Consider the following 26,129-nt stretch of genomic DNA (forward strand, 5'->3'; position numbering starts at 1 on the left):
CAGGCCCGCTCCTGGGTAGAGGTATGGTGGAGATGTGGGCTCAGCCCAAAGCCTCCTGAACCATCCCGAGCCCAGAACAGTCCGAGTGGGCCTTGAATTAATACAAGCCAACCATAGGCTGACAGGAAGGAGGCCCATCCTGGCCTCGGTGGCTCCTCGGAGGAGCAGAGGAGTGGAGGGGAGGCTCAGTCAAGTTGGGAGTCCCAGGGGAGGAGACATTCACGCCTAGAGCCTTTCTTAGGGCATAGAACAGAGGACCCGTCTGCAGACCAGGCAAGGAGGCATGCATCTTGGGGAACTGGGGGCACTGTATGATAAAGCTAATGAGGCCCCAGGGACGGCCACCCCGGCCAACACACATGGCAGGTTGGCATGGCTCCCAGTACGTCAGCACCCCCTGGCAGACTCAGGTGCCCTGAGGACTCTGGAATGGAGTCCCCAGGCCCCTCACCAGGACTTCTGTGGGAGGGTCTGCAGGACTCCAGGTCCTGAGCAGATGGCGACAGGGAGACAGCCCGGGAATGAGCAGGCTCAGAAGTGGGGCAGAGTCCACCCCACTGAGGGCAGGCATGAGACTCTCGCCCGTGAATGGTGAGGTTTAACAACGCTCCTCCTCAACATCTCCAGACAGAAAGCAGAGATGCTCTCCCTGGCTCAGGGGTGGGGGTGGGGGGGAGGAGAGAAATCAGGAGTGGGCCTGGACCCTGTGCTTTTAAGGGGCATCACAGAACCTTAGAGGTGCTTGGGAATCCCAGCACCAAGATGCTGCTTTTTTCTCCAGAAAGCCACCCTGTGGCTCTGTCCTGCCCGGTCCCCTCCCCATCCCTCAACTCTATCCACTTTGCCCCCTGAATTTGCTTCTGGGTCTGAGACCGAGTGGGTCTCACCTCCTTCAACGTACCAAGCCCTTAACAGCAATAAGAACGAAACCACTCTTTTTCTATGTGTGAGACACGGTGCTGAGTGCTTTACAGGTATTTGTCATTTGATCCTTATAAACAACCCTACCAGGCAGACACTATGATTATCCCCATTTTACGGATGAGGAAATGAGGCTCAGAGAGAAGTTATCACTTGCTAAGCAGCACAGTCTTGTGCACTTCCCCTACATGTTCTGCTGCTTCCCCTGCTGGTCCAGGATCGGCCCTAGAATGGGATACGTTGGGGGAGGACACTGGGTTTAGACCGGCTTCCACCTGAGCCTCCCTCCCCGGTTCTGACACTCTGTAAACAGACCAGGGCTCCAGCCCAGGCCTGGGGCCCAGGCTGTGACATGCCAGTGAGTCTCTCCTTCACGTCTGTGATTCATTCTCTGCCCCCTGGGATGGCAGCCTGCCAGCCCCCGCCTTCCACTCACCGCTGTCTCAAGGCCCCCCCCCCCCCCCACCCCGTCATCTCCCTCGGTGGGCTCTTACCTTATTGTCTGATTTGTCTGATTGCTCCCTCAGAGCCCTGGCGGCGGGGAAGGAGTCAGGGCTGTGGGGCGGGGGTGGGGAAGCAGGCGGAGGAGGAAACTGTGAGGCCCAGAGCTGGGAGAGGTGGGTCAGAGCCTCTCCAGGAGGCTGCCAGTCCCATTATACTAACAACCCCCATTCTCAGGTCCTTACCCTGTACCAGGGCCTGTCCACGCTTGACCTGTGCGCCCTCAAAATCCTGCTACAGCCCCTGTAAGCCGGTACCGGTGCTCCTGTTTCACAAAGGAGGGAAACGGAGCTCTGCAATTAAGTAACTTATTTAAGCTCACACAATAGGAGCGCAGAGCTGGGCTATGAATGCGAATGTCAGGCTCCAAAGCTGCCCTGTAACCCCCAGGTCATGTCCCTCTGCCCTTCCTGTGACCTCTGGTCTTGAGGGTTGAGGAACTGTGGACCAGAGAGGAAAGGAGACGGGGCCCTTGCCCTTTGGAAGCTCCCAGTCTGGCGGGGAGACAGGACCCACACCCAGGACACACATAGACAAGGCTATTATCGTTATTATTATTGCCCAAGTGACTGACCAGTGACTCAAGTGAGACCAGAAGAGAGAACATGCTGGAGTGTTTCTCAACTGGGGCAGGATGTTTCCACTGTCCTTCACTGGCCCCCGATACTAAGAACCCCTCAATCACTGTGACAACTGTTCCACATCACTCGAGAGCCCCTGAAGAATAGGAGAAGGTGAAAATGGAGGCGTCCTATTTGCCAAATCCAGTAGGCTTATCTCCACCCCTCCATCCCTTATTCTTTTGCATTTCATCCAGAAGTATTTAAAGGCCACCTAGCCATTGCCAGGCTCCCGCTTAGTGGTAGGAATGCAAAATGAGTAGGTCGCTCCAGATGCCATATCCGGGTGGGGGTTCAGATGAACAGGCCTGGAGGCCTTGGTTGAGGAATGTTCGTGGTGCGTGGAGGGAGCCCCTCTAACCCAGGCGTCAGGCTTCCCTGCCAGTCAGTCCTTTCCAGCAGGAGCAGAGTGTGGCAGGCACGTTGTGAGGGTGCAGAGAGGAGGAGGAGCGGAGTGCAGGGAAGGGTGGGCCAGGGAGGTAGGTTCAGGGAGGCACATGAAGCAGGGCCTTGCCAGGTCTTTGGTAATTTTAAACAAGGGAGTCTCATGGTTGGATCTGCCTGTAGCTTGGAGGGTGGAAGGCAGGGGTGGCCCCACCTAAAAGGGTGGTATTGGGCATGGAGAGAAGGTGACAGATCTGAGAGCTGCCTGGGTAGGAGGATTGGCAGGTCCAGGTGATTAATCGGGCGAGGCTGGGTGAGAGTCAAGGATGCTGAGCTCTCTGTTTGGGCGACTTGGACGTGCATGATGTCCTCTGCAATAGGAGACACGGGAGCAGGGGCAGGGAGGAGGGCAAGTTCACTCCTAACCTGTTGGGTTTGGAGCGTTTCTGAATGGCCATGTCTGCTCAGTAGGCAGTTGCATATTCAGGTCTGGGGTTGAGAAGGAACACGTAGATCAGAAACGAGGGTGTGGGAGCCATGAGCATTTGCCTGCTAGAGGGAGTCCCGTGGATGAGCGAGCCCCCAGCGAGAGCCTGAAGGGAGACAGCCTGATGGGACTCTGTGTCAAAGGGACTGGGCCAATTTAGATACTCTGAAGGAGATTGGGAAGGAGTGGCCAAGGAGGTAGGAGGGGACCCGAGAGTGTCATCTTGGAACCGGGGGAATAATGGGAGGGATCCGATGTTGAAAAGTTAGGCAAGACAGGGACTGACAAGTATCGCTTGGACTCAACAAGGCCACGGGGATGTGGCAAAGCCAGCTGTCATTATGTGGGGCTGGGGCTGAGTTTGTGGGGTTGGGGAGCAATGAGGAGATGAAGAAGGAGACAGTGAGTGAGGACGACTTTTTCAAGCAGCTTGTCTGTGAGGGTGGATAAAGTGGAAGTAGCTGGAACTGGGGAAGACATTGGGTTGAAGATGGAGAGCGGTTAAGGAGGTTCGTGTAGGAGGAGAGGTGCAGGTAGATGCTAAAGGTGATGCTATAGAGATAGACATGGAGGGGCGGTTGAGGGTGTGGGGCCCAGAGTCCAGGCTGGGGCGATTGGCCTGGGATGGAAGGACAGAAGAAAGGGACACTACGTTTGCCAGTGGCAGGCAGGGGGCCAAGGGAGCTCCACGCCATCTCAAATCTTTCTGGAACACACCAGGCCAGACCTTGCAGGAGCAAGGCAGCCCAGGAGGTTTGCAAATGAGGGAGGATGGTTGGAATTGCTGCTCTGGGGGATAGGTGACAAAGTGAGAAGGGAGATGGGCGAGGATGGCAGGTGCCATGTTCAGGGTCCACCGGGGGCTGGAGACCATGCACTGGTGGTGGCATCCATGGAGGTAGGCGTGAGCGTGCCCCTTGGGTCCTCAGCCCCTCATCTTCGACCTCCCAGACTGGCCGTCACTTCCCCTGCTCTCTAGAAAATCCTCAATCTTCAGTCCCTGTCTCTGGGGTTGTGCCTGAGTTCCCTTCCAGTCTTCCACTGGACATGGCCATCTGATCCCGAAATTCATACCACAGGTACCTCCTGCCTGTGCCAGGCGCTGGCAGGACAGATGAGGGCCCTTCACCTGATTCACTTGCAGCCTAGTAGGGTAGACCACCAATAAAGTAACAAGGTTATTACATGTAGTGAGAAAGGTAGGAGGGGACTGAAGGAGGCAGCGTGGGGCAGTGGTGATAAATTAGGACTCTGGAGCAAGAAGGTGTGAGGATTATATCAGTCTTCATAACGCACCTGGCACTCTGCCTGGCACCTAGAAAACACCGTATACGAGCTTTCTGTATGAAGTATTGGGAGTGTCTGGGAAGGCCACTTTGGATTGGGTGGTCAGCTGTCCGTGACACCCAAGACTCCATGTTTCCAGAAGCAGGCTCACCCAATTCCCATTCCTGGCTTTTGGAATTGTACCACCATCCTGCCCGTTGCCAGGTTCTAGGACGACCAAGGTCTTAAACACCGTTCCCCCGACCCAATCATACTACCTGGTGCCTGTGGACGGCAGGGTGGGGGGGGCAGAGAGTGGAATGAGCAGGGGACTGGGTGGAGGGGCCTCAGGGGGCACGGGCTGACTGCCCATCTGTTTCTCACAGTGCTGTGTTCTTCGCCACCTATCTGACCCTGGCCTGCTGTTCTGGACCTAGGTATGTGACGGCTTGAGGAACAACTTGTGTGAGAACATGAGAAGGATCTCGAAAGCCCTGGCCCCAGTCCTGCCTGCTGCCAGTGTGCTGTGAACTTCTGAGAGGGCTCTACCCTCTGGGCTCCATCAAGCCTGCCCCTCCCTCCTTCCCTTGGTGCCTCTCAGGTGGCAACAGGGTGGTGTGGACCGACAGATGGGGGCACCTGGGGGTGTGGCTGAAGGAGGAGGCTCCAAGGAGTGGGGATGGGGTTAGGCAGAGGCCCCCCCTCCCAGCTGCAGTGACCCAGCCCGTGGCTGCCGGCACCCCCCAATCTCCTCTGAACTCGGTGGTTTGCCTTACAGGAGGCATTTCCCCTGGAACCTGATTCTCCTGACCATCTTCGTAAGTGACCTGGGGGTGGCTGGGGACAGATGCTGAGTGCACATAGTGGGAGGAGGAAGCGGGGGGGGGGGTGCTTCCAGGGCCAGGAAGTCTGGGCTGCAGATGTCCAATGGGAGGTGACTGGTGGAGGCCGGGGTATTTTCACCCCCCTTCTACAACAAAGACATCCCACCCTCTCTTTCCAAATAGGCTTAGTCTCCCCCACCCTTGACTCCTCCAGCCATTGTCTCTTTTCTTTGTTATGTTGTTTTTAAGAGGTTTGAATGTGGCATCCTAGAGCAATGGATAAAGAAGAGTAGGTCATAGAGAGGAGGGAAGAGCAGGGCTGCAAAAGGAAGAAGGGAACACAGCTAGTGCAGGCCTGTCAGGACGCTCCTCACCAGGCCTGAGTTGTAGAAGTGAATGTGTGGGGGCAAGGCCGATGCAGAGTTGAGGGGTGTGCCCAAGGAGTGGAGGCCCAGACTGGGCCCCCAAAGGCTGGATTCTGGAGCATTCCCTCATCCTGCTTCTCCTTCCAGACCCTGTCCATGGCCTACCTCACTGGGATGCTGTCCAGGTAAAGGGGACAGGTGGAAGGGAATGGGCCACTCTCTGAGGGGAGCTGCCCCTGAACATACCCCTTCAGAGAGCGTTCAGGGAGGGTGGAGGTCCAGGCAGGCAGGAAACACTGGCCTGGAGCCCTCTTCTCGCACACTCCGTTGAACAGTGACGGCAGGACCTGGCCAGGTTGAGGGGTGGAGGTGGGGAATGGAGGAGAGCAAGATGACCTCTCTCAAACTGCAGCTTGAGACACCCCAGCCTGGGTGGTCACACCACTCCCTGTAAGCCTCCCTGGTACCAGCACAAACCCCTCACCATCCTCTGCAAAGAGGAGTTTGAGTCTAAGCATGCTGGGGAGGGCAGAACCCAGGAGAGAGGCTGGGGGCCAGAGGCTGAGGGATCAGGTCCCCGCAGAAGGCGGTGGGCCTGGGAGGAGGGCCGGGGGAAACCAGGACCCCTGCCTGAAGCTGAGCCCCCCGGCCCTGTGTCCCGCAGCTACTACAACACGACATCTGTGCTGCTGTGTCTGGGCATCACGGCTCTCGTCTGCCTCTCAGTCACCGTCTTTAGCTTCCAGACTAAGGTCAGCTCTGGGGCTTATGGGCGGGACAAGGCCTATGGGATGGGGGGCTCCAAGCTTGGGTCCCTGGCTAGGGAGGGGGAAAGGGGTGTGTAGAGTCTGGGAGGCCACTTGAAGGAGGGGAGGAGGGGGGACGCCAGGTTCTAGGTAGGGAGCATAAGACAGCAGCCTGCTGTTTAGGGCTCAGCCTTCTGGCCAGCACACCGCCCAGCAGGGGTCCCCAGGAGTGCCAAGCCACTCTGTGCTGGCCCAATGGCTCACACCTGCCCCATCCCTGCAGTTTGACTTCACCTCCTGCCAGGGTGTGATCTTCGTGCTGCTCATGACTCTTTTCTTCAGTGGACTCATCCTGGCCATCCTCCTGCCCTTCCAATACGTGAGTCCCCGGGTCTCCCAGTGGGGCCCCTGGGGAGGGAGGGAGAGCCCCACCTCTCCCAAGGGTGCTGTTTCCTCCCCACCTTCCAGGGAAGGCCCAGAGCCAAAGGCCTACAGCCTGTCATCCTGTCCAGCCCTCCTGGCACCTGCCCTGAGCTGGTTGGCAGTGTAAGCAAACAAACAAGGAGGCTTTTCTTGGCAGGCGTGGGCATCTGCTCACACCATGAGCCACATCCGGCTTCACCTTTCTAAGGGGGAGGTGAGGCCGAGGGAGAAGCCACAGCACATTTAAACCCTGGGCAGGGACCGGAGCGCAGGAGCTCCATAGCGCCACCAAGCCCAGAAGGGCCCTGAAGAAGGACCTCCTGGGGCCCCTGAGGGATCAGCCAAGTCCAGAGGGCCAGAATCTGGCTGGCCAGGCAGGCAGGAGGTGGGGCAGTGGGGGTCTGAGCATACCCCCACCCCATTACGGTGTCCACGGGGCCAGCCAAATCTCAGCTGTCCAGCCTGCCCTGGGAAATGCAGCTCGGACAGCACAGGGCTCAGGGCTGACTGAGGCAGTCAGGGTGCTGCAGGTGGAGAAGGGGCAGACCGAGGGCATCACAGGAGGGGCTTGAGGTTTAATCCTGGGAACCCAGAGGATGAAGCTATTAGACTCCTGCTAAGGGCTCAGTGCTTGTACCCCCACCCAGGACTCCTCTTAACCACCTCTGGCGCATGGTCCCCCCACTGCCCCTTTTCTGCCAGGCTAGAAGCGGCATTCCCCACTCCCCCTTCCCCCCACCCCATCCTGCCCAGCCCCAGTCCGCAGGGTATTGGCTCCAAGTCCAGGACATCAGGATTGGTTCTGGCATTTCCTTGGCAATTCCCAGGATCCTGTTGACGAAGGGAGGGGCCGGAGCTGGTCTGGGGGCCCTCTGTGTATCTAGGATGGGGGAGAGGCAGTTATAGGAAGTGGCTTCCAAACTTCAAAGAACCGTTTACTGATCCAGGTCAGGCTACTGGGATGCCTTTGTTTCCAAGAATCTTCTGGGGGAAGGCCCCGTGGAGGGAGGCATGGCTGAAACCTTCAGGGTTTCCACACCCAGCTGGGTGCCCCTGAGACCTAGGGGTGGCCAAGGTTGGGAAGGGGCGCTGCAAGCAATCGCATCATGAACGGCTGGCAGGGATTCCATAGGATCCCCCCATCCCCCCACCACACACACACAGACCTCTGAGCCCCTTACGCCTCCAGGCAAAGCTAGGGAATTCCCCTACAGAGGAACAGACAGACCCCACGCAGGACAGGGATGAGTGTGTCTGCGGGGCAGGTAGCGGCCTGAGGCCAGACTCAGGCAGGGAGGACGGCAGGGGTTCAACAGGTTGAGTCTCCCTCAACCAGCCTGAGTCCAGGGCTGTGTATGGAGGGAACACCAAGTACATGTCAGCTGGGATCCCCTGCCAGTCCCTCCCTGATCACTGTTATCCTGGGGCTCCCCAGACGCACCCTGAGCGCACAGAGAATCAAGGACCCCTCTCTGTCCTGGGGCGTCTTCAGGACTGCTGGGGAGGGTTGGGGGTTGCTGTGAGAGAGGGAACCCACCAGGGAGGTCTGTGCTACATCCCCCGGTCTCTGGACTGAGCCCTCCTTTGCTGCCTGTCACCCTATACCCATTTTGTGTCTGCTCCACAGGTGCCCTGGCTCCACGCTGTGTATGCCGCTCTGGGAGCAGGCGTGTTTACGTTGGTGAGTGTGGCTTCCTGGGGGCCCCGCCTTCTCAGCCTCTGATCACCTCCCCAAGCCCCTCCACTATCCCCGTCTTCCTCATGGACCTCCTCCCTGACACCTTGTAAAGCTCCTGTGGGCAGGTCAAGGCTCAGTGCTGCTTTCAGGGAATGCTCTCTGGTTTCTGAGATACACCAGCTTATCTGGGCAGGGGAGGAAGAAGGTGGTAACAGGATTGGAGCGTTAGACAGAGCTGGGAAGAGACACCCCTAGCTCCTGGGGAGGGCCAGTGCTGCTTGCAGGGGTGAGAGAATGAGGGTGCCCTGGCCACGGGGACTAAGCTAGTCATTGCTCTCCTAGGGAAAATCTGGGAAGGCTTCTTGGAGCAAGGGAGATCCCCAGTGGTCGTGGTTGTTGTCACCAAACTGAGAGTGTTGATGGTGATGATGATGACGGTATTTATTGAACACCTCCCCCCACCAACAAGCTCTCCATGTGCGTTTAACCCTCACCATGACTCTGTGAAATAGCTTCTGCTGTGATCAGGTTAAGATGAGGAACCCGAAGCTCAGAGCCTAAACGACTTGCCCGAGTTCACACAGCATCCTAGGAAGCAGGGGACCAGAGTGACAACCTGGATGGTCTGGCTGCAGAGCCCCATTCTGGGTATGAGGCTATGTGGGGAGGAGCTCGGGACGGCCCCAGGGAGATGCCCAGGAGACAGGAGGTAGCCAGGGACAGACATCTGCCTGGAAGAGCCCAATACAGGCCCTTTGCTCAGGTGGGCACCTGAATGTGATGGTGCTCCGGGACCTGCCCAGGTGGGCAAGCTCATCTCGGTGACCTCTTCTTCTCAGGGGGCACACAAGGTAAACACCAACACCAGCAGGAGGAGTGACCAGACCCTCCTGTCCCTCGTTGGAATGTTTTAGTGCTGAAGGCACTAAAAAGGGATCTAGTGAAACTCCAAGCCCTTCCTCTCATAGATGAGAAAACTGGACCACAAAGAAGTTAAATGGTTTGTCCCGTTTCCTGGCAAGATGATGGCATATCAACTAAGTGTGGCCTTGGTCAAGGCTAGGCTGACCAGTTTCTCCCAGTTTACCCAGAACTTTGCCAGTTTGAGCACTGAAAGTCCCACTGCTTGAGGGAACCCCTACATCTCGGGCAAACCAGAAAGGTCACCATGCAGCACTAACTTCTCTTGGCTCCCGCACCAATACTCTCTTTCCTCCAGGCAGGACCTACTTAAAATAAGTTCCAATGAGGGGCACCTGGGTGGTTCAGTCACTTGCGCCATGGACTCTTGGTTTTGGTTTAGGCCATGATCTCGCGGTTTGTGGGTTTGAGCCCCACGTCGGGCTCCATGCTGACAGTGCAGAGTCTGCTTGGTATTCTCTCTCTCGTCCTCTGCCCCTCCCCCTGCTCGCTCTCTCTCTCTCTCTCTCTCTCTCTCTCTCTCAAAATAAATAAACATTAAAAAGTTCTTTCAATGAAAAGGAAGGGGTGGGGAATAAGACCAAGAGGAAAGAAAAATGCAGGGTCACATGGGGGGAAGTGAACCCGGGAGGCTTCAGAGGACAGTGTCTGCCAGGGACAAATGGAAGAAGAGGGGTCAATGTGCAGGGCAGAGGGGGAGCACGGCGAGCATCAGTGGAGAGTAGGGGAGTTTGCTTGGCTTCCTGTGGATCAGATCACAGCCAGTATGTCAGCTAAACAGGAAGGCTGTACATACAAGGAAGGCTGGATGAATAGTAATCCCTTAAATTTGTTTAATAATCCCTTGTGTTGTTAGAATAGTAAAAATAATCCCAGCCATCTGTTCCACCCTTTACATTTTAATATGTTCTTTTTTTTTTTTTTTTTCAACGTTTATTTATTTTTGGGACAGAGAGAGACAGAGCATGAACGGGGGAGGGGCAGAGAGAGAGGGAGACACAGAATCGGAAACAGGCTCCAGGCTCCGAGCCATCAGCCCAGAGCCCGACGCGGGGCTCGAACTCACGGACCGCGAGATCGTGACCTGGCTGAAGTCGGACGCTTAACCGACTGCGCCACCCAGGCGCCCCACCCTTTACATTTTAGAAAACACTTTCACACCTATTACCTCATTGGATCTCCACCACAACCCGGGGAAGGCGGCAGCACTGATGTTATAAGACCTGCTTTCCCCATCCGAAGCCCTGGGTGTTAAGAGTTGGCAGATGTGGGATAGGACCCAGGTGTTCTGTGCCCAGCCTGGTGCCACTTCCAGCACCCCTGTGGTCCCCCTCAAAGAAGACAACTCCTATTAGCTTGGATTTGGGAAAAGGCTGGAAGTTCTTTCCAGCAACCCCCCTGTTCCACCCCCGCCCCGCCCCCATCAGTATTGGCCTTTCTACTGGACTATTCCCATTAGCATGGAAACAGGCTATAATTTCTTCTATCTGGAAACACACACACACACACACACACACACCACTCTTGACCCACATCCCTTTGCAGCACCCCCATTTAGAGCAAAAATCCTTATAAGGGAATCTACACTGATGATAAGCTTCCCCCAAAAGTAATGCATTCTTATGAAACCTTTGTAAGCTGAAATGGTATAAGCGAAGAAGCAACTAATGTCTATGGAAAAAATTTTTCAGTATCCCAGCCCCCCTCCAAAATAACCTCTCTTAGGTTTTTCTGCTACCTTAGGACATATCTTGCTGACATGATGCACAAAATAAATAGAGATAAAACACAGATGCTCACAGACACTGCTCAAAACTGTGGCGGCTTGATGCCCAGATGCTGGGTGTAGTTCCCAGGGAAGGAGCTCAGGGGTGCCACTCGTTGTCTGGGGTGCATGCTGCCTCTATCATTGGGTGTGCCGCCTCTATATATCAGCTCCCTGCAAAGCAAATACTGAATGCTATCCCCCCCCCCCCCGCCATTTTTTTTGTAAAAGTGAAAATCCTCTTTGGATTTCTTTTGGCTAGCGAAATCAGGTACTACAGGTCTTTGGTAAAAATGAAACAATGTAACTCAAACTTTCAGAAAGCAAGGGATACCTGTATTTCCAATTTGTCTCCTCCTTTCTCTCCTCCCAATCCTTCTCGAATTCTCTCAACCCTGTTAATGCTCTCAGCAGGGTCAGCAGTGGTCATTTCTCAGCCCTCATCTTGCCAGACCCTCAGCCTGTTTGATACAGTTGCTCATTCCTCCACCCAGAAGCATCTTCTTCCCTGGGCATCTTGGCCACCAGCTGTCCTGTCTTTCTCCTGTCCCCCTGCTCACACCGAGGGCCATAGGGCCATCAACTCCTCTCTTTCTACGCTCACTCTCTACAGGATCTTTCAAGTCAGGATCCTCTCAAGGCTTTGAATACCATCGTTTATGCTGATGGCCCTACAGTTGATCTCCAGCCCAGAATTCCAGATTCGAATTTCCTATTGTCCACTCAGTATCTGCATTTGGAAACCTAATAGGCACCCCAAACCTAATATGTCTGAAACTGAGCACCTGCTCTCACTGAACCCCTGCTTCTCCCACAGCCTTTTCTCCATCTCTGTAAATGGCAACTCTGTCCTTCCAGTCATTCAAGTCAAACGCCCTGCTGACATCCTCCACTCCTCCGCTCTCCTCACACCCCACTTCTGGCCCTATAGCAAATTCTATTGGCCCCACCTTCTAGGCAGAATTTGACCACTTGTCTCCACCTTCATGGCCCCCTCTTGAATTGCCGCCGTGGCCTCCCACTGGCGTGGCCCCCACAGTGTGTGCTCAGTGCAGCAGCTCGGGTTGATCCTGTTAAGTGTGAATGAGGTCACATGGTTCCTCTGCTGGGCCTCCAGGGATGACTTCCTGGGCCTGCAGGTCCTCCCTGACCTCACCTCCTCCCATGCCCCCCACCGCCCGCTCTGGTGCAGCCATGTGCACCTCCTTGCTGCCCCTGAGCACAGCAGGCTCACTCCCAGCCCGGGGCCTCTCCACCTGCAGATGCCTCCATCTGTCCTCTCGGATCCACTCACAGCTCCCTGTGTCCCCTCCTTCAAGTGTTCGCTTGATTTACAATCCTGTGTGACTGAGCACACACGCACGCACACACTGCCTACTCCTCCTCCCTGCTTTATTTCTCGCCACAGCACTGTTCATCCTTTTTTTCTGACTTGTTTGTTGATGGTCTCCCTCCAGCAGAATGTAAATTCCTTGAGGGCAGGGGTTTTTGTCTAGCTTGTTACTTTACTGCATCCCCAGTGCCTGGCACCCCTTTGATGTTTATGGAACGAATAGGTGCCTGAGAGGCGTGTCCGAGGGGCCAGGACTGGCCGAGATGCTGGTCAGAGCAGGGAAAGAAAGCCTCAGTTGCTCGTGAGTCACAGGGGAGGAGGAACCACAGTGCCTAATTAGCTGTTAATGTCTCATTAGGGCTCCTCCTCCAGATTATGTAAACAATGGCCAGGAGCACGTGGTCTGAATCCCCCAGCTCCACCTCCTGACCTTGTTCACCTGGACCAAAGGAGGGAAGACATGCACAGGTTCCCTGGGGCCCCTGGGGTAGGGGAGAGCCGAGGAGGGCCCTGGATTCACTGCCCTCCCTCCTCTGAGTTTTAGGTGGACAGAGGCCATCAGAGGCCCAGCCCCACAAGAACAATCTCTGGGTGTTTCCATGAACCCCAACTCAGAAGGCCATTGACCTCAATCTGACCCTGCTTCCTGCATCAGTTCTGTCCTGTGGAAGCTGTGGTCCCCTAGCTCCAACCCATCCCCAGCACCCAGCACGCCCAGTCTCTTCATCTGCCCATCCCGGCATCTCCCACCCTAGCCTGTGGAGAATTCTCAGCACCACGAGGGGCCCTCCCAGCGACGCACTCAGAGCATCCCTGCCCAGCTGCCACAAGGAGGGTGGGTGAGAAAGGGGAGAAGCCTCAGAGGAGACCCCAGACCTCCAGCGAGGACCCACCCAATGCTCCCAGCCTGGGCCTTGGAAGGGCTGTTAGAATTCAAATGGTTTTTCTCTCCTAGATACCTGAGCCCCTCTCTGACAGTCTCTACCATCTGTGAGGGCAGGGCCACTGAGCTGGACTAGGCCGAGATCAGGGGTGGGGAGCCCAGGCTTCTTAGGGCCGAGGTCCAGCCTTGAGGAAGAGGCCCCTCCTAGGCCTCACCCATCCAGCCTTGGTGCATTCTCAAGAGGCTTTGGGTTTTCTGCCTCACCCCTATCTCATACCCCTCACTGGGCACCAGACCCAAATGCCAGTAGAAGTGGGTGAGTCAGCCCGCAGGTACCTCAGGGCTTATCCTCCTGACCCCACTAGTGCCCTCTCCTTCGGTGCTTTTTTTTATAGTGGCTCATGGAAAGTCAGGCAGGGGAGTATGAGGGCTTGGCTGGGTGAGATGATGGGGCAAAGTGGAGGGGCTGGGACAGAGCAGGAGGGTTGGGGCAGGGAGAGAGAGCGGGTTGGGCCAAGGGCTTGGCCAGCAGGTTTCCCGCTGTGGCTGAGCCTCCGTACTTGTGTGGCTCTACCTCAGAGCTAGTCCTTCTTTGGGGAAGCTAGGATCTCCCAGCCACCTAAACCGGGAAGCCAAGCCAGGAGACTTAGGAAAGAAACTAAGCATGGGACTTTGGAAATTAGGCGACAAGCCCAATACGAACAGAACTGTCCCCTGCCTGGCCTGGATGGATTGGAGACCTGAGAAAACATCACAGTCTGTGTGTGTGTGTGTGTGTGTGTGTTTTAATGTTTATTTGTTTTTGAGAGACTGAGCATGAGCGGGGGAGGGGCAGAGAGAGAGGGAGACACAGAATCCGAAGCAGGCTGCAGGCTCCGAGCTGTCAGCACAGGGTCCAACGGGGGGCTCGAACTCACGAACTGTGAGATCATGACCTGAGGCGAAGTCAGACGCTTAACCGACTGAACCACCCAGGCGCCCCTCACGGTCTCTGTGTTTTAAGGAAGATTAGCCAGAAGCTGTGTGGGTAGGCCAGAGCCTGAGAGACCAGTTAAAAGACCACTGCAGGCAGAGCGCCAGAGTTGGGGACAGGGTGGCAGGAAGAACAGGTATGTTGGTCAGTACTGGATGCTTCAGCGCCTGATGGTGTTTGGATGAGTGAAGCTGAGGTAGGAAGATGCTTTGTAGGTGTTGGCCCCTGCCCATGGGGAAGATACATACAGCCCTCTGTCCTCAGTCCCTGCAAGAAAGGAGGGTTGAGGTGAGTCCTTAGTGCTGGCAGGGACCTATATGCGCTGAGGCCCTGAGACAGCATGCTCCCCACCCCACACGCACCCTCATAAACCACACACACACACACACACACACACACACACACACACACACACACAGTGTTAGCTGCCAAGCTGGATGAAAGCCCCATTTTCCTGACTCTCAGTCCAGCTATTCTTTCGACTCTATCTCCCTGTCCCATTTCACAGGTGGGAAAATAGAGGCCAGAGAGTTCCTGCTGCTTGACTTCCTGCACAGCAGAAGAACCCAGGGAGGCTTTCTCAACCTTTGAGATCAGGCTTTCGGCAGTTACTTCCATCCAACCCCAGCAGAGAATCTGTGTCCCTGATGTTCCCCTGACTGGCCTAGGCCAGCCCCACAGCATCTGGAGGATTCTGGAAAGAGACTCCTGTTTGCCCCCACCCCTGCTTTTTTACTCAGGGCTGTGACATATGCCCTACCTTCTTCACAATTAGAGAAACACTTTGAAAAGCAAAAATGGCTACGCAAACCCAAGGCAGGGGTATCATTTTATTTTAGACTTACCTTTATTTCATTCAGAGCTCAGAGGCTCTTTCACCTCAGTTTTTTACGTGAGCCTGAAAGATCTAGTGAGAACCTTCTCTGTTCTGCTACCCACCCTCCACCACTAAAACAGCCCTGACACCTCACCTGCAGCCTCATCTGAACCCTCCGAAGTTGACGGGTAATTGCTCCTTCAGGGGGAAAGTGCACTAGGTGTCCCCCTCCCAGGACCCACCTCAGTTTCACTTCCTGAAGCAGTCCTCCTCAGGAACCCATGCCCTGCCCAAACCAAGCCCTTCAAACCAATACCTTGACCTGGAGACAGTGAAAGGAGTCCTCCTCCCAGCTCCACCCCCTCCACCACCAGGGGTGGGGGACTGAGGGAGGGACGGTTCAGAGTCCCCGTAAGGAGCTGGGCAGAGGAGTGTCTAACTGGCATGCTGGGGCAGGGAGGGCAGGAGTCACTGCTCTCAGATGCAGAGCAGAACCAGGAAGAGGTGCTATGAGAAGGGCTAGGGGAGTCCTCCAGGTGGCCACATGCACCCCCACCCAAATGACTTTCAAGATCTAGCTCATCCTCTTACCACTGTGACCTTGGGCAGGTTACTTGACTCCTCTGTGCCTCACCTGCTTCGTCTTTAAAATGGGCCTAATATAGGGGCACCTGGGTGGCGCAGTTGGTTGAGCGTCCGACTTCAGCCAGGTCACCATCTCGCGGTCTGTGAGTTCGAGCCCTGCGTCAGGCTCTGGGCTGATGGCTCAGAGCCTGGAGCCTGTTTCCGATTCTGTGTCTCCCTCTCTCTCTGCCCCTCCCCCGTTCATGCTCTGTCTCTCTCTGTCCCAAAAATAAATAAACGTTGAAAAAAAAAAATTAAATAAATAAATAAATAAATAAAATGGGCCTAATATGAACTATTCCACAAAGTCGTGGTCGTAATTAAATAAGATAATACCTGAAAGGAAAAAAGAAAACAGCCTGGCACTTGGAACTTGATAGTTTCTCCACTACCATGGTAACTTTTACCCTTATCGTAAATGTTAACCTTGTAACTCAGAGCACCAAATTTTGGAGCAGAGTACTTGGGTTCAAATCCATGCTCTGCCGTATTCTAGCTGTGTGAACTGATAAAATCATATAACCTCCCTGTGCTTCCGTTTCCTTATCTCTAAAATGCAGGTAATGATAGTACCCACCATGTAGGTTGTTGTAACTTGAAAGTGAATTAACATATGCAAAGCACTTAACAAAGTGACTGGTGCATCATTAGTAATCGATGATATTGCCTGTTAGTGGTAGTCAGTTGCAAGATTTGAACCCAGGTCTGTGTGACTATCTATGTTCTTTTTTTTTTAATGTTTATTTATTTTTGAGAGAGAGAGAGGGAGAATGAGTGGGGGAGGGGCAGAAAAAGAGGGAGACACAGAATCCGACGCAGGCTCCGGGCTCTGAGTTGTCAGAACGGAGCCCGACAAGGGGCTTGAACCCCCAGACTATGAGATCATGACCTGAGCTGAAGTCGGATGCTTAACCGGCCAAGCCACCCAGGCATACCTCCCCAGTCCATGTTCTTTTTTTTTGTTTTTAATTTTTTTTAATGTTTCTTTATTTTTGAGACAGAGAGAGACAGAGCGTGAGCAAGGGAGGGGCAGAAAGAGAGGGACACACAGAATCTGAAGCAGGCTCCAGGCTCTGAACTGTCAGCACAGAGCCCGATGCGGGGCTCGAACCCACGAACCATGACCTGAGCTGAAGTTGGATGCTTAACCGACTGAGCCACCCACGTGCCCCTCCCCAGTCCATGTTCTCAAGCACCGTATTACACTCATGCCCTACCTCAGAGGACCACACATGGGCTCTTCCACATACTTCCATACACTGCTCCCCTTTTATCCTGGGGCAGGCCTTCTGGCTCACACACCTGCCAGACCCTGTTCCTTCAGTGGCTGCCTAGAGGTGCTCCCAAAGATGTAAGCTTCGTGCAGACGTTGTCTGCACCATTTAAACTTTTGACACTCAGGTCAGTGAAGACAAGAGAAATAACTTCTGTTGGTACCAGGCCACAAATGGACCCAGGTCTCCACTCAGTGCCTCTCCTCTGCTCCCCTACTCCCTCACCCTGTCCTGCATCCCAGCCTTTAAAGGCACAGGGCTTGAGGCTGGCAGCCTCTTCCTACAGAATCCTCGAAGCCCAGGCTCACCCTCTAGCCCAGAAAGTGGTGGCAGGGCCAGATGGGCCCAGTGCTCCCTGTAGCCCCCCAGGAAGCCTCAGCTAGCCTTGAGCTCTGTGCTTCTCTTTCCACCTCTTCCAGCCTTCTACACACACACACACACACACACACACACACACACACACACACACCCCGGATCCCAGAGCAGTGTCACATGCTGGAAGGAGAACGGAATTTGAGGTCAGAAGATCTGAGCTGTCCTCTTGGCTGTGTGAGGTGGGCAAGTCCCTCACACGCTTTGTGCCCCAGATTCCTCAGAAGGTTCAGCAACTTTTTTGTATGTTACTTTAATCTCTCTTTTAAAAATTTCTTATTAGGGGCGCCTGGGTGGCTCAGTAGTTTGAGCGTCCGACTCCTGATTTCGGCTCAGGTCATGATCCCAGGATTGTGGGATCGAGCCCTGTGTCGGGCTCCCATGCTGAGCAGGGAGCCTGCTTGAAACTCTCTCTCTCCTTCTGCCCCTCTTCCCCTGCTCATGCTTTCTCTTTCCCTAAAAATAGAAAATGAAATAAAAATAAAACTTTTTAATTAAATAAAATATGAAGACATTTGTTCACATATTTCAGTTTTTAAAATCTTACAGTATGTAGATAAAGCAAATGCTATTTGCATGTCCTTCGCTGCCTTGCCCAGTGGTAAGTGCTGCGATCAGTTGTCTCCTTCTGGACCTTTCTACGTGCATTTTATAGGTATTTGCTATATAGGCTTGTATGACATATAGTTTTGTGAGTTTTTGGGTTGTTGTTATTACAGAAAGGGGATCGTATGAGGCACATTTTTGTGCAGCTTGTTCTTTTCTAATAATAGCGTATATCAGAGATGTTTCTGCCTTGGTGCTGCTGCCCATAGTTTATTTAACCATTCCCTAGTTGAGAGTTTAGGGTTTCCAGTATTTCACTGTTAGAACCAGCGCTGCTGCAAATGGCCTTGGGCGTGCTGTTTTGCACACTCATGCTGGCATTTCTGTAGGATGGACATGGTCCACGAGCTATTTTTTTTATGCTGACTCAACACATTGTAAGGCCAGCGTTTTGCATCCGGTGCCTGTTTGTTGCTGGCTCTGAGCTGGCCTCTCCATGGCGTGGCTCCCCCAGCCTCACCTCTGGGAGGAGAGGACAAGAGACATAAGCCCAGGTCCTGGACACAGCAGGGTCAGGCCAAGTGTGTGGCCAGGGGGCCCAGCCAACAGGGTGAGCCAGGAAAGTTTGCCTTTGGCTCCTCTGCCCTCTGTGCATGCCCCCTCCCCCGGCAAGCCCACTCTGCCTGCTTCTCTATCAGAGTAGGAGACAGATGGTCACTACCTTGCCCAGCGTCCCAGAGCTAGTGAGGAGCGGAGTTGAGGCTGCAATCCAGGTCAGGCGGACTTCCAAGCCCGTGCTCATAATCACCCCCATCTCTCCACCTTTGAGGGGGTCATGCCTTGATGTCCCCCGGCACGGAAGAAAAATGACCATCAGCAAGCCACTCACTGGCTCTGAGACTCCTTTCCTTGTATGTAAAATAGTGATAGTAATTCCCACCTCCCAGGGCATATTGGGCGACAGAAATGAGATAAAGGATTAGTGTGTGAAAGGGCAACTCAGATGTAAATTAATAGCCTCCTAGTCCCACTCCTGCCTCTTGCCCCTAACCCATGCTCCTCCTCCCACGTGCTCCTCCTCTTGTGTTCAGCTGGCCACCAACTCTAGGAAGTACCTGTGTCCTTTCAGATGTCAGCGGTCAAACCAGCTGAGATCTTAGCTGCCAGATGTTAACTATAACCAAGATATCCACTCCCAACCAAAACGTTAGTTAACGATGCTTACCAACACCCAAGATTATCGGGCTACTTGCCCCTGTAATGAATGCATGCTCATAATGTAATCTCTGATAATTTGCTTTCATTAGACTGTCAATTCTCTGAAGACAAGCTCCTTGGAACATAGTAGGTGCTCAATAAATATTGGTGGGACTAAATGAGGGAAAGCCTGCAGCTGACTCGCAGGCATGAGGTTGCAGCGACAGGTGCAATGGCATTGGAATCTGGGGCAGGCTATCCCAGAGAGCACCACGTAGATAAGCATCCGTGGCTATAGGCCAAGGGCAGGGGCGGAAATCACTTCATTCCTCTTCCTTCCAAGAGCAAAGCCTGCTGGCTGCTGTAGGAGGCCTCCTGGGTGGGTGCTCCTTGGAGGAGCCACCCCCAGACCTGGTTGGGTCCGAGCCTTCTAGGTTGAGAGAGTCAATTTCATTAGCTCACCCAGGGGTGACCAGGCTCTGAGAAATCAACCAAGCAAGCCACTGATTGATAAGCCAGATCAGCAATTTATTAACTTATGCTGGCAGCATGACTGCTAAGCAGCCTGTAGCATTCAAGTCGGTCCCTCTCCTTGCGTGTTCTCTCTTTAGAGGGCAAATTTATGTGAGAATCCGAATCCTATTCAGAAGGAGCCGAGTAGAACGAAGTGACAGGATACGAAAGAACAATAAGCGTTGAGGCCGCATACATCTACTTACCCTCAAAACCATGCCATAGTGTGGTCATTATTACTGTCCCACTTGGTAGAGGAGGACACTGAGGTCAAGTGGGTGATGGTTACTGAGGGGTGGAACCGGCACTCAAACCCGAGCCGTCCGACTCCAGTCCTGCGGTCTCATGCACCGTTCCCTCAACGCTGCTGAGCTCAGGGAGCCTGACGTGCCTGGCACAACCCCCCCTCAGCCCTGGCTGTGGCTCTCCGCGTTCCTTCTGTTAAGGCTGCGTAGCGTCCCCTAGTAACATTTCCGCCTCCTGGATGAGCTGTTGGAGACACCTGGCTCTCAGCAGCAGCATACACGTGTTCTCAAGGGGGCACCCCTCCTTCTGCATGTAACAACTATAAAGCCACATTAATAGCTCACGTCCATTAAGTTCGTACCACGTGTCAGGCACCGTGCCAGCCACTTGGTGTGCATTATCTTATTCTCACGGCCTCAGGAGGCAAGCACACTCATCTCCCTTTAACAGACCGGGGCTCAGGGAGGCTGCCTTGCCCAGGGTCCCAGAGCTAGTGAGGAGCAGAGTTGAGGCTGCAGTCCAGGTCGGGCAGACTTCCAAGGCTGTGCTCATAATCACCCCCCCCCACCTTTGAGGGGGTCATGCCTTGATGTCCCCCCATGCTGGAGCTGTTCCGTATTAGAGCTTCTGGCCCTTGAGCTCTAGTCCCTTTCTCTCTGTCCCTTTGCCCCACTGCTTCTGCCACACCGAATTCCTCACTTTTCATACCATGGCCCGCGCCTCCCCATGCCTTCTCTGTGTAGCAAACTCCTACTCATCCTTCGAGGCCCAGGCAAAATGTCACTTCTCCTGGGCTACCTTCCTCCTGCTCAAGCAGCCCTAATAATGGAATTTACCAAGGTTTCTTTTTTTGTTAATGTTTATAAATTTAGTTTGAGAGAGAGAGAGTAAGGGGGGGGAGCAGAGAGAGAGAGAGAGCATCTCTGTACTGACAGCACAGAGACGGATGCGGGGCTCGATCCCACAAGCCATGAGATTATGACCTGTGCTGAAATCAAGAGTCTGACGCTCAACTGACTGAGCCACCCCAGGTGCCCTCTGAGTTTTACTGCAATCGTCTGGAAGTGTTCCCCACTAAGCGGTGAGCCCGGAAGGCAGACATGGTGTTGTCTCTGCCAGCAAATCGCTTGCACCAACTCTTGCCCTACACGTATTTATTGCCTAATGAACGTTCCAGAGGACCCAAGGAACACAGGTCTTCCACACACAAGTTACGGAAGAGCCGGGCACAGCCCGGTTAACAAGAATGTGAATGCATTTTAAGAATCCCAATCCCAGGTCGACCAGTGGCTCATAACCTTTGGGTTGCTAGTGGAACTTTTTGGCTTCATTCTCCCAGAAAACTACACCATGCCTGGGAAGTGTCATATGCCATTTCTAGCGGCTGTTCTGCTTCCTATTCTTGGACCCCAGAGAATAGCTAAGTGGGAGGAGTAAGAATCAGTGTCGACAGTAGGAAGGTCTAGTAAGGGGGCAGCAGGGTGGCAGAGAGGAGCTGCCTCTAAGGGAATAACTGTTCCTGGTCCATGAGGCCAAGAAGGTGCCCTGGGGAGAAAGTGTTTCCTGGCAGGAGACACATTAACCCCTGGTGCTGCCCATGAACAGTGGAACAGAATGGCTAAGCGTGGGGGCCCTGGTGCCGGCCTGCTCAGGTTCAAATCCTCGCTTTGCTACTTCCCAGCTGTGTAACCTCAGGCGAGAACTTAATATCTTTGGGCCTCGATTTCCTCTGGGAATAATCCCTACTCAAGGAACGTTATTAGGACTAAGTGGGCTAATTTCTGCAAAACACAGAAGAAGTACCTGTTTTCTCCTCACTGTTACATGAAGCATTCACTCATCTTCTAAGGGCAGGGCTCTGCAGCAATGGTGAGAAGACTAGGCCTCAGCTTGAAGGTCCCCTCCTCCAGGAAGCCTTCCCAAGCTCACTGTCAAACTCACATGGGTCGGGTTCCTCTTTACCGGCCACCCCCCTGTGGCACTTCACATTTCTCTTTGGTTACACTCATACTAATAACTAGTTCCCCTCCAGACTCTAAGCTCTATGAGGTTGGGGATCTTGTCTGTCTTGTTCTTTACTATTTCCCTGTGCTTGTCACATAGTAGGTGCTTGGGAAACAGGTGTTAATTAGAGATGGAAGGTGTTGGGAAAGTTCCAGATTCGGGCTGTTTCAGGAGGGTCACTGAGTGGCCAAACCGTATATGATGGTAACAAAATCGGAGAGGGCCTGGGTGGGGACACTGGGCCCCCTTGGTCAGTGGCAGAGTGATGGACTTTCTGACTTCTCTCTTTTCCCCCTTCCCTCAGTTCCTGGCATTTGACACCCAGTTGCTGATGGGTAACCGACGCCACTCACTGAGCCCTGAGGAGTATATTTTTGGAGCCCTCAACATTTACCTAGACATCATCTACATCTTCACCTTCTTCCTGCAGCTTTTTGGCACCAACCGGGAATGAGGAGCCCTTCCTTCCTTCCTTCCTTCCTTCCTTCCTTCCTTCCTTCCTTCCTTCAAAGAATGTCCCCTTGCTGGTCCTCTGACCCTCCCTGTGCTCCTGCAAGCCCAGATATAAAACTAGCTGCCAGCCCATCCTGTGGCCTCCCCTCAGCCCGACACTCACACCCTCACCCTCTGCAGCTTGTACCCAACCACCAGGGGCCCTGTGGAACTGAGGTCACACCATCCCCTGTGCTGCCCCTTCCCCCCAGTTATATCTCCCAAAGTGGACAGTCAAGGCTGGAGGCTCCCCTGGGTTTGAGGACCCACAGAACGAGTGGGAGGAGCCCGACAGGATTCCAGATGTGGGAAAGGGACCCCAGGAAGCCTGACTGAGGCCTGCACCCCACCAGAGTTCCTCCTAAGACTGCCACAGCTGTGTGACCTTGGGGCACACTGTCCTGTGTCCAATCCACTCCTCCCTTCTTTCCTTCTAGATCAGGCACTGACCCTTGTAAGGAAGGGGGTGGGAGGACAGCTGGGCAATGAGGCGAGGCTGCTCTGCAGGGTGGGGGGATGTGGGGGGACCAAATGGTTGTCCCAGACTGCCAGTCCTCTCTGAGCTTTGGGACTAGCAGCTTGTTCTCGGCACTTGAGCCCTGGGGCCAAGGGCAATGGGAGAGGGACAGGATACCAGCGCCATCTGCACTTGCCTTGGTTTAGCTTCCTGGGCCATGATGGAGCACTGTTGGGGCAGGAGGTGGGGACAGGGGGCTCTGCTCCTAAGTGGGGACCTACCTGTCCTGGGGCTGTAAGGGAGGTGGGAGTCGGCAGCCTGCCGAGAGGTGTGGGCTCTGTAGTAGCACCCATTCACCCAGACCTTCATCTCCCTGGGGGTGTTTGAGGTTGGCAGGACTGAGACCCATATTCCCACATCCTCTTCTCTTGATCCCCTGGGCTGCCCCCGACCCCACGCCTGAGGCTGAGTGGAGTGCTTGGGCCCTAGAGGATTGGATGTTCCTGGAGAGGGAGGGTTATTCTAGCTGCTGAACAAGCCCCCGTGGGAGGGAATCCTGCCCTGCCCCACGGCCTTTGTGCCCTTCTTATTTCCTAAACTCTCTCCCATCTGCTGCCAGGCCTCCTGAGGCCTCAGCTGGCAGTGTCCCCATGTCCCTCCCCCTGGCTTCTCCGGCCATTCAGCCCGGAGTCCTAAGCCCCCTCCATTCCTTATCTCCTTATCTCTCCAATCTGGAAGCTGTTCAGCTGATGCTAACAGCCAGGGCCAGTCCCTCCAGCTGGTCCCATGTGATGAAGTCGGGTCTCCTTATCAGCCTCCAGGCGGCTGCGATCTCCGGCAGGGTGTGCGTCAGCCACCGGGCCCCCTGCAGGCCCTGCTGGGGAGGGGACCAGGGGGCCACACCTGGGGGAAGTGTGTAGCCAGCAGCCGACTCTGGGCCAGTGGAAAGTTACTGGGTGGAGTCAGGGAGGCTCAGATACCTGCACCTTCCCTTGGCCTCTCCCTCCAGGGCTCGCCTCTCTCCCCTGTGCTGGGGGCTCTGTTTGCTCTTGGAGGGAGTGACTAGGTATGTTACCTGTCTGTTTTGACTCTTCCCTCTCCGCCCTTCCTGTTGCCAGCTTCCAAAACACACTGCAGAAGCATTTGAAATTTTGTTCCACCTTGGGTATTTGAGGACAGAGGGAACCAAGAACAGATGGTGGTGTTGGATGAGACAAAGGCAACTGGGAGCATGGCTGGGATGCCTACTCTGTGCTGGTCTAAGTCAGTCCGTGAAAACAATCCTATAAAGGGAGTAGCCTGCATATACCGACTGCAGAGGGAAAAGCTGAGGCGATTGCGGGGACTGGTAACGAGTCCAAGGTCATACAGCTGACAGACAAGGTTGGGGCTGGAATGAGACTGGGCAGTCAGGCCCTGACAGCTCTGAAGATTTGTTGGCCTCAGTGCCACCCCTGGCCTCCCCCTCCCCCCACTACCACCACCAAATTTTGTACTTTGTAGTTGCCACCTTCTGGGCACAAGATGGGAAACCGGAATCTGGTTTGAGTCACGGCCTCACTGCCGATGGGCTCATGGTATTAAGCTGTGATTAGTTTTGTATCAGCAAGATGGAAGACCATGGCCAGAGAGGTGCCAGAACACTTACTTGCACTGACTTCTTTATGCAGTTGCTACCTTTCTTCACTTCCTCTCCTGAGCTCTGGTCCTAGCTCCAGAGGCGCCACTCCCCCACTCCTTGGCTGCTATTCTCAGCCTGGGCCTTGGTCATGTTTCCCAGAATCCTCCTGTCCAAGTCCTCCTCTTCCTGGGACAGTTTTTGCAGAAATAGGATTGAGAAGCTTAGCCAAGGCTGGGCTCCAAAAGCTTGGGGAAGGAGGTAAGCCCTCAGCAACAAACAACATGACTGGGCAACTTGGCATTCTCAAAGCAGCGTGTGCTGTCCAGTTTCCTGCTCTGGGTCCTGGGAGGGATCCGGGACACAGTGAGCTGGCAGCAGAGTCAGGGCTCGGTGCCCTCGTCCCCGCTGCATCAAGGCCAGAAGGAGCCCCAAGAACACCTGGATGGGCTTGGAAGGAGGAAGGGGGTGGGGGAAGGTGTTACAGGAATGTGGGATTAGGAGAAACCTGAGCTGACCAGGTGCCACAAGCTGCAGAGAGGAGAGACCGCTGGCCCCATACATTTTTGGCAGGGGTGGGGCTGGGCCCAGGAAGGGGTAGTTGGATTTTACAGAGCTGGAGGCAGCCAGGAATCTGACCATCTGTGATGAAGTCGGAGGAAGACAGATCAAGAGATCCTCTCCTGGGATTGTAGCTGGGCGCCTGGGAGGCACAGGGAATTCCCCGGACTCCTGCCCCAATTCCCAGGTGCATGTGTGGCTCCTGTGTTGCCCGTGGAAGCCCAGGAATCTCAGGGGAGTCAAGATCCAACAGATACCCGTATGTTAAAAGGCTCTGCCTGTTGCTCCCTCAGCCTCCTGGGGACAAGTCCAGGAGCTATCAGCTCGCCCGATGGGGGGGGGGGGGGGGGGGGGGGGCCTGGATTTCACACAAGCCCTTTGCTGCCCCTCGGTGGCCGCCTGAGGAAAAGCAGGGTCTGGTTCTGCAGGGAAGAAGCATAAGGACTGTGTGTGGCCTGTTTCAGGCAGGATTTGGTTTTCACTCTCGGCTCTTCTCAGACCTCTCTCCTCTTCGGCCTCCGACTGATCCCTTTAGTCCAAGCATCGTCACATCTCTGGGACACTGTTCACCTGTCTGCTGGACACCACCCTGCACCACCCGGCAGCCAGAGCTTTCTCCCAAGTGACTGAGGGCAGACATACCGCCAGACACAGTCCTTTTGGCCTCAGCTCCTCCAAGTTTCCCAGGGTCCGCACCTGTTCCCTTCCCTGGCCTCACCTTCCTGGTCCGTGACTGACAGGAGATAAGAATAAAATTATGACACCTGAACCATTTCCTCGGCCTGCCTTTTGCTTATCGCCTCAGATGGCCGGGGAGTCTGTGTGTGAGGTTTAACTCAGATTCAATGTGAAAAGTTCACACCAGAGCTGTTTCTCCCAGCATAGCTAAGTGTGAATTAAATCTCCACATTTATCTTGATGTGGAAAAAGAAACACTGATCTTCCTGTCCGTATATACCCTTTGCAGAGGCTCTTGGGATCCCTGGACCTGTCACAGCCCTACCAGAGGTGCCTCCAGATAGGGAACCTTCCAGGGAAGCCTTTGTGCATTGTTCTGTTAGAAGATGCTTCCTTATTTTGACCCAAAATCTGTTCCTCTAGAAGGAGGGCCTATGTTGTAGCTGGAAGGATCCCCAGGAGGAGTAGCTTTAAGAGTCACCCCTCCTGTGGAGCCTTTCTCAGTCCTTCCCCCAGGTACCCTCACTCACCCCTCCTAGGAGCCCCCCTGCCCTGTACCACCCTGGTTACATTTTAATCGCTCTTTCTATCTCCTTCTATGACACTTGAGCTCCTTGAAAGCATGAACTGTGTCTTGTTC

General features: G+C 54.5%; 1 protein-coding gene across 2 annotated transcripts in view; it reads left to right on the top strand.

Annotated features, from left to right (window-relative positions):
* Positions 1-25,580, top strand: part of FAIM2 (Fas apoptotic inhibitory molecule 2) — a 34,409-nt gene extending 8,829 nt beyond the window's left edge. For both annotated transcript variants that reach the window (XM_086713447.1, XM_086713448.1), the window contains 7 exons: positions 4,566-4,616; positions 4,958-4,997; positions 5,516-5,553; positions 6,033-6,120; positions 6,398-6,493; positions 8,165-8,218; positions 21,988-25,580. In XM_086713447.1, coding sequence (XP_086569573.1) covers positions 4,566-4,616; positions 4,958-4,997; positions 5,516-5,553; positions 6,033-6,120; positions 6,398-6,493; positions 8,165-8,218; positions 21,988-22,137 — 517 coding nt within the window. In that variant the 3' untranslated portion in view covers positions 22,138-25,580. The remainder of the gene's footprint in view (positions 1-4,565; positions 4,617-4,957; positions 4,998-5,515; positions 5,554-6,032; positions 6,121-6,397; positions 6,494-8,164; positions 8,219-21,987) is intronic.
* The last annotated feature ends 549 nt before the right edge of the window (positions 25,581-26,129 follow it).

Source organism: Puma concolor, chromosome B4, assembly GCF_028749965.1.
Source record: "Puma concolor isolate L17-30 chromosome B4, mPumCon1.1.hap2, whole genome shotgun sequence".
NCBI classification, from domain to species: Eukaryota; Metazoa; Chordata; class Mammalia; order Carnivora; family Felidae; genus Puma; species Puma concolor.